At 42.9% G+C, this 12,085-nt stretch overlaps 1 protein-coding gene across 1 annotated transcript in view; it reads left to right on the forward strand.

Moving 5' to 3' along the window:
* Nucleotides 1–12,085, forward strand: part of LOC147718248 (nicotinamide N-methyltransferase-like) — a 90,210-nt gene that overhangs the window by 21,906 nt on the left and 56,219 nt on the right. Inside the window, exon 2 of the mRNA XM_086966655.1 lies at nt 6,116–6,323. Within this exon, the coding sequence (XP_086822781.1) occupies nt 6,116–6,323 (208 nt within the window). The remainder of the gene's footprint in view (nt 1–6,115; nt 6,324–12,085) is intronic.

The raw sequence follows: 12,085 nt of genomic DNA on the forward strand, positions 1-12,085 counted from the left end.
GGGAATATAGTACAACCAGACATTGTTTAAAATTATACCGCTTTAAAATCAGAGCAATATATTCCTTTCTTTCCTTCTGATAGAACCCGCAATTCTGAGTGATTAAACCTTTTTCCGCAGAAACCCCATTATCAGTGGCAGCGAGTTCAAGTAGAATCTCAATAAAATACATTTGTGATGAATTGTTGGGATATCTGCTATGTAAGAGTACCCTCCCTTTAGCACAGAAGTCTTCAAACTTTAGGATGCCGAGACCCCCCATTCAACATTTTCAGGCATAAGGACCTCCTCTGGACAAAAAGTTCTAAACCTGTAGGCAGGTCTGCTGGAATTATGAGGCAGGTGAGCACCAAATTACACGATAGGCTTGACCAAATTATGTGGGCAGAAACTGTAAATAATGTTATGTGGTGCCACGTATTTTGGGTTAGCATTGCTACATTATTTTTACACACAGTAACACTGAGAAACAATTTCACCATATCAGTACCAGTTTTTAACCAAAATTAAGCAATTAACGTCAGAAAGATGTCTATTTAACCTTTGTGATGGGCCTTCCACTTTACAGGACTATGTGCTGCCACATTAGAAGCTCACCTGGCCCTGGCTGGGACCAGCAGGTGTCCCCTACAACCCTTGCGGTCTTGTGCAGAGTTAAGCAGTTTACCCATTCCGCTTACCTCTCACCTCCTCTCCTCTCCTAATCCCAGATCCCTCTCTCAATTTGCAGTCCAATTCTATCACCCCTTTTTACAATTTCCGAACTCTCCCCATTCAACCTCTCACTTCACCTTTAACCACCTTATGCCATTCTGTCTTTTCACTGCCCTTATCTCTAACAGTCTCTCGTATTTATCGCATGGCCTCTCTGGCCCCGTCACCTCCCGTGCCCCTCAGCACTTCTCATTCACCTCAAGTCTCTCCATTCACATTTTTGTCTATTTGTATTTTATACCTGTTCCGTCCCCCCATTCACCTTCCACACCTTTGTCAACGTCCCTCTCCCCTGTTACCTCAGCACAGTGCCTAATTTGAGCAGTTGTTTCCAGTGCTTGGCACTGACACCTAATTGTGCACATTGGCACTATGAGAGTCTGCCTCTTGGTGGCTCTATCTAATCTGTGTAATTTAGAGATTAGCAGAACAGCTGCTTATTAATTCAAGATTCAATGTACATTAAAATTATAAACTCCTGACACCCATGCCATTCTTACAGCTTTGGAGGCTTGAAATAGTCTGAATAGTCATACTTGTACAAGTGTTATGGTTCGTAGTTGCATAGGTATGGTCATTGGCCGCACAGGCAAGGCAAAGGGTGGGTGGTTAAAGTTGCAGTGGCTTACCGGTGAGGGCCCTGACACATGTCTTATTACAAATTAATCACTGCTCAGCACCCACCCCAGTACTCCCTCTCTTCCCCTATCACTGCTGTCCCGCACCCGGTCCTATGATTAGGGTTGCCAGCTCATTATTTTGATGTCCCAGATGGTTCAAAAATAAGCAGTCACCTAAAACTGTATTTTCAGCACTTATTGGTGCATACTTAGAACAGCAATTATAAATATAAAGCACTTTTAATTGTGTTCTAGGGCTGCCTCAATGATTGATAAAGGGAACAAAGACAGAAAAGTAACCTAACAAATGAATACATATTTTTTATTTAGAAGTCTATTTAGTGTCAAGAGGACGTCTTTTCAGGCTCTTTAAACAACACAGGGCTGGCATTTTCTTTTGGCAAACCTACTTTATATTACTTTTCATGAAATGCATTCTCACACTACCCCAGTAAATGTAAAATGCAAATGTATGGAATAGGCAGAGTTTGGGCCCAGGGGGCACTGGAACTAGAAAAAACCTGAAGCATGCCGCTGTAACCAGTTTACTAAAGGTATGTAAATATGCTAATGGTCTTTAATGACCTGTGAAAAACTCGGGGTGTGCCAGAGATAAGACTCCAGACACTTCCCTGCCGAGCCCCCAGCAGCTCCAGCTGCACTCCAGCAGCCCTGGCTGAGACACACGACAGGGGAAGAGGGGGGGCATGGGCAGAAGTGTGAAGGGAATCCGCGACCCCCTTCCTATCACTGCACGGCCCCCCTGGGGGTCGCGCCCCACAGTTTGAATACCCCTGCTCCAGCATGAGTGGAGTTAATTGATAGGCAAGGACCAACTGTTTATCATAATTCCTCACCCTTCGGATATATTGGCCCCTCTGCATAAATATGTTAACAAGGCTCTGCCTTGACATACTTTTGAAGGCCGTTCGGTCCTTAAATGCGTCTTTGTGTCCCATAGAAGTCAACTCCCATTCTATATTGATCAGCCATCTGATCCTGCTGTAGTCCGCCACTCTTAGGCAGTCTCTTATTATATGTTGGGTTAGGGTCATTGTATCCCTACACCATATGGAGATCCACCGTAGGATCGGGGCTATTATTATTGATTCGTTGATATAGGGTATGCCCAGTTCTATGTGCAATATGTAATTTGAGTGAGACTGTGGGAGAGACACTAGGGACCTAAATACACTATTTTCAGTTGTCTGAAGTGAGTCAATCAGTGCCATACCCAAATGCCTGCCCCAACATTGCCACAGACTTTGGTTTAGCATGAAAGATCTGTTTAATGGGAAATAATGGCTTTTTGCCCATCCTATTGGAAAAGGAGTTTATCGCTGTTAGACTTCTCTCCATTCCCAAAACACTTCGCTCAACCTACTGTGACCATGTTTGGTTTTTATCAAAGCGTACCCCCAGGTATGGGAAAGAGTCCCCAACATCAATTTTTCCCAATTCCATATGGAGATGCAGGGTTTATCTTGTTTACCAGCCCCAGCTACAATTACAAATGATTGTGTTTGATTTACTTTCAGGTACAATGAGTCTATGGAAGCTGCTTAGGCTGATGTGAGAGATTGGAGGCCTAACCCTGTTCTGGCGATCAGAACGGCGTCGTCAGCATAGGCCCGAATCTGTAGCTGTTGGGAATCGGTCACATGACCATCCAGGGTTGCGCCTGTGATCGTCTTTTTATTGCCGTTTGTATGAATAGAAAAAAGGAAAGGGGCGAGAAAGCAACCCACCGTACCCCCTCTTGAGCTCGTAAAGGGGCAGGTGCCTTTCCCATTTTTCCCGTTGCGGGAGAATGCAGAAACATTGGTGAATAAAATCAACTATGGCCGTTTTCAACCCCATCTTTTCCATTATATACCAGAGCTTGGAGTGGGACACGCAGTCCAATGCTGCTGACAGATCCATGAATGCAAGATAGACTTTCCCATCCTTCGCTCTTGTATATTTGTCCATAATTAATGAGAGGTTCAAACAATCATCTACTGTATCTTTTCCCCTCTGAAACCCGTATTGTGGCTGCATTAGGGTGTTCCTCTCCTGCGCCCAGGACTCCAGCCTAGATAAGAGAAGTCGGCCCTTCAGTTTGACTATTGTATCTTAAAGCAATATTTTCTTGTAGTTCTAAGGACTTCCCCTATCACCTTTTGTATGTATCGGGAAGATTACACATGTTTTCCAGGAGGGAGGGGAACCTACTAAGGAGTTGTTAATAAAAACTTTGGTCAATAAAGGGAACCCGATATCTACAGTGTCTTGGGGCCTGGGGCCTTCCCGATACTACCTGCTGCTAAGCCACTTCTCACTTCTGCAAGTTAGCAGGATAATGTAGCCTGATTGCTGGAATGGATAATAGCGGGAGGTGAACGAGGGGATAAGAGATGTTTACAAAGTAATCCACCCATTCCTCTTCACATTAGTGTCTAAAGAAGGGTCCCGGTTGGTTTTAAAACAGGGTGAGTTGATTATCCCACAGAACTCTCTGCTATCACCCGAGTTTAGCCCAAATCTCCTCCCTCAGGAACTCTCCCATTTCCTTCTTGCTAGTTTATATTCAGAATGAAAAGAGGCAACTTTGGAAGCGTTTCTGGGTTGGACTATCAGTGCTTTGATAAGACAGGGCGTCAATGGCAAGCAATAGCAGTCAATAGTATCACTAACTATCAGGACATGCCATACTCATCAGGGCATGTCCTACCTTTCACAAACAATGCACCCTGCCCTTGGGCCTACCTTAGGGATGACTAATACATAGAAAAGGGAAAGTTTAGGGACTGGCAAGTTGGTGCACTTGCCAAAGTCAACATGGCAGTGCCAAACTGCACACAGGTTCAGCAATGGCAGGCCTGAGACACACTTTATAAGTTGCTCCGGTGAGATGCACAATCAGTGCTACAAGCCCACCAGCAGCATTTGATTGACAAACCCTGGGCACATGCAGTACACTGTACCAGGGTCTGACAAGTAAACCAAATACACCAAACATGGAGTCACTAATCCATGCATGAATTTACAATAGAGAGCATATGCACTTTAGCACTGATCAGCAATGGTAAAGTGCCCAGAGTCATAAAACAGCCAGGAACAGGTTAGCAAAAGTATAGGATGAAGGCAAGAAGTTCAGGAATGACCCTGCAAAAAGGTCCAAGTCCAACACTTGCCTAATTCAAAGTCAGCACTGGGTAAAAGAACTAGACTTCTGACCTCACCAACTCAGTACATTTCTTAACCTGTGGATAGTCTGGCAGGAATAAGGACTGATGTGCTGCTCAAGGATGAATGTATGATGTTACAACGCATGCACTTGAAACACAGTATTTACATATCAACATCCACTACAACGCATTCCATTACATACCATGACACTACATCGCATTTTAACAAAACTACCTTTATAACACATTCTATTACATCACATACTACCTTTACAATGCATACCATTACAATGCATAACATTACATTGAATTTAAGGTAAGAATTGGATAGTATAGGGGTACAAATTAGTATTCTGTCTCCAGGGGGTGCAACAGTGGGGTAAGTGATGGATTGTGTAGGGGTAGAAAATACTATTCTAACTCCAGGGGATGCAAAAGTAGGGTAAATGCTGAATAATGTAGGGGTTAAACATTATCATTCTAACTCCAATGGAATGCGTTGTAATCGTATGCGTTGTAATGCCTGTGTTGTAGTGACATGCGATGTAGTTTTATGTGTTTTAAAGGATGTTGTGATTTAATGCCTGCGTTGTTAGTGTAATGCAACGTAATGGTTGTCTTGTAAAGGTTTTTCCCCTCAAGGACTATCACTCTGCTGGACTGCTGCGCTGGAAGAACTGCTTTTCTCCTGTGTTAATCTGCTGCCTTCTGTCTTCCTTGTCTGGGTGAGAAGGACTGGACCCACATCCTTTGAACTTAGAACCAAAGAGACTCCAAGGGCTTGCTGGCTCACATCCTGTTCTGAAGTCTCAGGGAAATCAAAGGCTCCCGACCAGCATGTAGCAGCACCTGTAATCTGCCCTCTGTGAGTCGGCCCTGGCAAGTGGTACGAGCCCAGTCCTGGACCCTTGAAATGGGCCTGTGGTGCTGCTCCAGCAGACTCTATGCATTGCAAAAGACACAGCATCTCAGAACCAGTGTACCACTGCAACAGCAGATGCATCACCACCTTTCTTAGGATTGACTGTGATGTATCACTGACTCTGCAGCTCAGTGACTACATTTCTGATGCATCTTCGACATTGCGCGATTCAGAGCTGATGCATCACCATCATCATAGAGATTAACAATGACAAATCACCGTGTTGCTTCTCGCATATTTGCCCCATCAACTATGCACTTAAAGAACTTTGCAGCTGGTCAATCCTGATCCATCTATCTGGACTAGGCTCCATCGTAGTTGGCCTGATCGTTTGTATTTTTTCCAGTAAAGCATGACCAGATAACCCTGGTTGTCGAATTATGCTTTTAAGCACTACATTTCAGTTTATTCTTTAAAAATTCATGACTCAAGTTCTCCTTTTTGGATTGGTGTAGCTGTTGTCTAATTGTGTTCATGAAATTAAACTATATTTATCTAAACAGGTGTGGTATCTTTTTGTGTGGTGTTTTCACTGTTATACTGTTTGTGGTGCCGCACAATTTACATGCTGCCTCTAAAAATACACCTGATTGATCTGTGCCAAGTTACCAGGGGAGTGGAGGTTAATATAATCTATTGACTACAAAAATCGTGATCAATAATCCATTTCTGTACATTTTTTTTACTAGGTGCTGTGAAAGGGGAGCTCCTGATCGAGCTGTCCTATGGTCCTTACTTCCATTGGACCTTTCCAGCCTGCGACTATTTTTCAGACATCGTTCTTGGTGGCTCAACGGATCAGTGTGTTGCAGTGATAGAGAAATGGTGGAGAAATGAACCTGGAGCTCTGGACTGGAGTCATGTGGGAAAGGCACTTTGTGAGCACCAGGGCAACAGGTGTGTATTAAGCGTGGGTGGAAAATCCATTCCGCTTGCGAAATTTGCGGTTGGCAATTTCGCGATCCGCGATTCTTAGGAAAGTGCAGAAAAATCTGCAAATCCGCACACGGGTGGATTTTTTTTTTTCACATCCCCAAGTTGAAGCTCAAATTCAGTAACGTTTTAATCAGCCCAAAAAATTAGTGAGTACGGTCAAGGCTGGACAATTGTGCTTTATCCCCATGTCTGCCGTCGAAAATCTGCTGTAATCCCTGAAGGAGGTCTTTGCATCCATGAGTTTCTCGAGCGCCATCTCCCTGTAGTGCTGTGACCAGGAGGCTGCTTTCTCCTCATCTGCTGCTCTGCTCAGTCTCTGACCCTTTATAAACAAGAGGCATGTGAACTTGTATAGAAGTCCCGCCTGTTTGGCTCCGCCCACCACACACTAGCGGTATGAAACGTCTCCCTGCCCTTTCCCCACTATGATGAACAGCTCACTCAAGGGATCTTGGCGCCTTTTGGTGCGGAGGCAAAGTTACAGGCACACGTGGTCACTGGAGACAAATCTTCTTGCCCTTTATGCAGCTGCAGTATAGGAAAAGCACTATACATTTACCCAATTAACTAGCACTTACTGATTAGCCAGTAGAAACAGTACTCTAGTATATTTGTGCAAATCCGTGAGTTTGAGGATTATTCCACAAACTCGCTGATTTTTATGCCATTTCGTGAGATTTCGTGGACCGCAAATCAGCAAAATTCGCCAATACTTAGTATGTATTTTGCACCTGATGATGTATTACAGATGCCTTCCTAACGCCGAGGGCAGCAGTTTTGGTTTCATGAAATTAATTTCAATGTTTCAATTGGTGAGCAACAGTTTCATGCCACTTTTCCATTTTTGAAACTAGAGATTTGTAGGGCGTTCATCAAACTGCTTTCCATCTTTGAACCAGTAAGTGAGCAAGCATGACAAACCTCTCACCATTTCTTGAAATGCAATGTTTTGGTGATTGTGATTTGATGGTTTGTTCTGTATCACAAAAGGTTATCAACTCATTCTGATTCACAAATAGGGGAAGTCATGCATTGGGCATTTCTATTGTTTTTAGGATTAGCATTGAGGTGTGTCACTGGTTTGTTACTTCAATTGTGCTTATAAAAGTTAAATAGGTTGCTTAATTCTCAAAGAAGTTGATAAAACATTCAAAGAAGGATGCTGTTTCATTGGTCAGTTTCCTCTCCAGGGAGTTTGTTGGGGTGCCTGCTTCTGTAAATGAATTCTCAAATGGGATTTTGTTTATAACAGTAGTGCATGTTCCTTTGAAAAATATCACATTTCAGAATTCAAATACAGGGATCATGGTATGCTGTTCCCTGTAATCATTCATTCTTGTGTTTGGAGCCAGTCGATGGCAGTCACAAACAGTGAAATCTGGCAATGCAACTATATCAATATATAGATTGTTTTGCAGATAGCTCAAAAAAGCGTTGTGATCAACTCCCAACCTCTAGCTGTTTCTACACCACGACCTAAGCTTAGAAGATGAAATTTCAATATTTTGTATTCAACGTAGTAAGAGAACCTTAAAAATGGAAAAGCGTAGAACATTTCTCACCTATTTTATCATTGTACAATTGCAGCCATAACAAATCAAGAGCACATTTTAAGATACTAAATCTAAGTAAATATTCAGGTACCTATTCAGAAAATGCTTTTGTCAGTTAGTCAAAAACAACTTTATTATCGGCTATAAGCCATGAAAGCTCAATCGCAGTAAATTGCAAGGTTCAAATTATATTATACATCATTTATACATATTATTATTCCAACACCATGTAATCTAATGAACAACATTTTTTGTGAATTAAAAAATGTTGTTTTAAAAATCATCTCAAAAACCAGTCTGCACAAGGTTTTAAAAGGTTAAATTTAACATAATTGTCAACAATTATAAAAGAGAGGTACCTAACCCCAGTTAAATAAGCAGAGGGTCGCATAGAAGAGTCACTACCTTTACTCCTTCGATTTCAATAGTTCTATTATAGCACTTCTGATACACCACATTGCATATAAATATCTGGAAGTCACAAATACCGTCTGAGGGGAGGTGTAATATTTTAATATCCTATAAACCTCCTGAAAATCTCCTAGGGCGAAGTTCTTGCAAAACTTAATAATCAACTTAACTTTGATTTTGGTGTATAAGGGGAAGAATAGTAGAACATGCAAATCAGTTTCCACTCTGAAGTCACATTCTGGAAAACCCAAGGAGGAATAACAGGATCCCGACCACTTATTAGTGTACTCCCTCACTGGCAAGGTCCCATATCTACTTTTTTGCCAGTAGGGGATGGATATAATCCATAAAGTGCTCAAATAAATAGTTGGCCTTAACGTCTAGGAATCTAGAGCTCAGGGTCCCTAGAGGGCCAGATTGAATCGTGACAGCCAACCGATATTCCTCCAGAGATTGGGTGAGTTCCTTTTTTAGTAATAAGGGGATATGTCTCCTTCGGTACTAGCCAAATATCTGCCCTCCCTATTGCATGGCAGAGCTGTCCCGCATGGCTTAGCCAGGGGATCTTCCCCACACCCAGTTTGGACAAAAGATCCCTTAATTCCTCCTTGTAGCAAATAAGCTCTGGAGTGCTCCAGAGGCGTCTCCAATAGAGCAGAGGGCGATTTGCTATTGTGTCCCTGATAGAGACCAAATGCAGATCTAGGCGTAAGGGTAATAGTTGAGTACTCTGTGGAAGTTTTAAAATACGTCTCAAGAAGGCATTCTCCATTGTTGCCAATGAAGTAGCGTTAATATGGCCCCAGAGCTCAACAGACTAAAGGGCTCCACCCATAGCTTGGGCCCTATAGATTTCCACCGGGGATCCCAAGGTCTTGAATGTGCAATCATTGTAGACCCTTAGTATACCCCTGGAGGCTTGAGCTAATTTCAAATTTACTTTAGTTTGATGAGTCCCCCAATCGATCCTGTCCTTCAATGTTACTCCAAGGTAATCAAACTTGGAGGCTCTTTCCAGAGCCAAACCTCCCATATGAGGATGTGGACAATTTACAGTTCTGGCGTGGAAAATCATGTACTTGGTTTTAGATAGATTGATCTCAAGATTTCTGTTTTTACAAAAATTGAAGAACGCATCTAATGTTCACTGAATACCCATAGATGACTTGGAGAGAAGGAGGGTATCATCAGCGAACATTAGAGCTGGTATCTTGTGATCGGCCAGAACGGGGGAATCCAAGTCTTTTGTGCCTAGGAGATGAGCTATCAGGCCGTTGAGGAAAAGGGGAAAAACGTAGGTGCCAACACACACCCCTGCCTAACTCCCTTTTCTACAGGGAACGGCGTGGAGAGTTCTCCGTTTTTCTTGAACCACACCCTTGCATAATTATCATGGTGAAGTCATTGTAACATGTGGCAAAGATAAGGAGGGATACCCATTGCTTGCAGTATGGTCCAAAGCCTGTCTCTTTGGACCAGATTGAATGCAGATCTTAGATCCACGAATTTCAGATACAAACTGCCTCCCCCCATCACTACTACTTTCCAGTGGACCAACTGGAGTCTAAAACGTTGGTCAGATGTTGAGACCTTTGCGCGAAATCCCACCTGTAGGGGGTAAGGATCGGATGTAGTGTAGTTCCTATTTTCCCTATAGGCCCTGCGCATTGGAATAACATAAACAGCAGTGTAGACGTAGGACTGTGGTCTTCTAGGTCTCTACTGACTATGTTAGACTTAATTTAGGTTTGCGCCAGCTAGCTCAGAGGTCACTGGAAACTTTCTTGACTGAATAGGAAGTGATCAGCATTGTTGATTTTACTGAAAAGGAAGTCAAGGTCGCAATAATTGGGTCTGCTAAGAACAAAGCCCCTGGACCTGATGGGGTTCCATTGGATTTATATAAATCAAACCCAGAGTTGTGGGCATCTGTTTTAACGAATGTATATAATAATGTACTTAAAGGGGGTTTTCCTAATACCTGGACTTGCTTAATCATTGTACCAATTTTCAAAAAAGGAGTAAGAAATGACCCTAAATGTTATCGCCCCATATCCTTGCTGGATTCCTCCATGAAAATTCTGGGGAAAGTACTACTAGGGAAAATTAATAAATGGACCTTAGAGAATAACATCTTGTCCAATGCCCAGTATGGCTTCCGGTCAGGTAGGGGGACAGAGGACCAATGCTTGAACTTGAACATGATCATCTCTAAATACACCAAGGCCAAAAAAGGGACAATCTGCGTTGCCTATATGGATCTGTCCACGGCATTTGATCTAGTGAATAGAGCCAAGCTGTGGGCCATGTTGCTACAAATGGGTCTTGACCCCCCTTTGGTCTACTTCTTGGCTGAACTTCACAAGGATCTAAAGGCTTCCATTAGAATGGACCAAGAGGGACATCGCACAGCATGGTTCAAATCAGGCAGGGGCGTGCGACAAGGTTGCATCCTTGCCCCTATGCTGTTCACTTTATATATAAACTCTCTGGAAAAAGCCCTACTGGCCGCATCTGTGGACATTCCGCGTGCAGGAGACACAAACATCCCAGTGCTTTTGTACGCGGATGATGCTGCTTTAATAGCTAGGACACACTTGGGCCTCCAGAGACTTTTAAATGCATTTAGTGACTTCATGTCCTCTCTTGACCTTGTGGTCAATAACACGAAATCCCATGTGATGGTCTTTGGGGCAGCTACAAATAACACTAAATCTTTTTTTTGCAAAGGGGAAGTGATCAGTAATGTTAAAGTTTTCACTTACCTGGGAGTAATTTTCGACACTAAGGGTAGTTGGATCCCCCAGATAGTAGCAAAGACTAAAGCAGTGAGAAGCTCTGTTAACGCTATCTTAAGCTTCTCAAGGAGACTAGGGGGGAAACCAAGTGGTGCCCTTTTAGCCTTGTATAGAGCAAAATCCTTGGCTATAGCTAGGTACGGGGCTGGATTATGGGGTTATGTAAAAACTGAAACCATCCAAACGGAAGTTAATAAGTTTTTATGTTCAATATTAGGACTCCCCGCATCAACAGCCACTTTTTCAGTCCATCAGGAGCTTGGAGTGGGATACATTACTGATGTCCTCTCTATGGCACCTTTACTTTTGTGGATAAGAGTGTGGACAAATAACAACTTAGGCCTCAACCACAAAATCTTATTGGACTTCCTAAAATTGGATAAGTTTAAAGATATTGCCTGGCTGGCATACATCAACAAGTGCTCTGTAGAACTGGGACGTCCAGAGATTTTCTCCTCCCCGCTTGATCTACAAAAAGCGGACCTGGCTTGGGTCAAGGAAAATTTCTACAAACTTAGGTCCTTGGAGAGAGAACTACACCAGTTAACAAAACCTACGGTCAGAGCGCATTATATGACACTTACCCGTATTGCCATCCAACCGTATCTTGCCCTAGTCAATATCCCGTTTCACAGATGGCTTCTGGTTAAATTTAGATTTAACCAGATTTATTTAGTACTCTGTGACAAACAGGGATGGTTCAAGCCTGAGGATGCACCTGTATGTGGATGTGACAACTTTTCCATACAAGACAATATGCACCTTATGTTATTCTGCCCTTTTTATAATGCTCCAAGGCAAAAGTATCTGTTACCCTTGTTGAAGGGGAAAGCGCTCATGCAAGCAAAACCTGCTCTTTTGTACCTACAAATGCTTGACTCCCCCCTGGTAATGTTCAGTGTGGCAAATTACCTTGTCGCTGCTGTTCGAATTAGGAGGAGGAAAGTACAAACCAAACTGT

This window comes from Lissotriton vulgaris, chromosome 4_1 (assembly GCF_964263255.1).
Source record: "Lissotriton vulgaris chromosome 4_1, aLisVul1.2, whole genome shotgun sequence".
NCBI classification, from domain to species: domain Eukaryota; kingdom Metazoa; phylum Chordata; class Amphibia; order Caudata; family Salamandridae; genus Lissotriton; species Lissotriton vulgaris.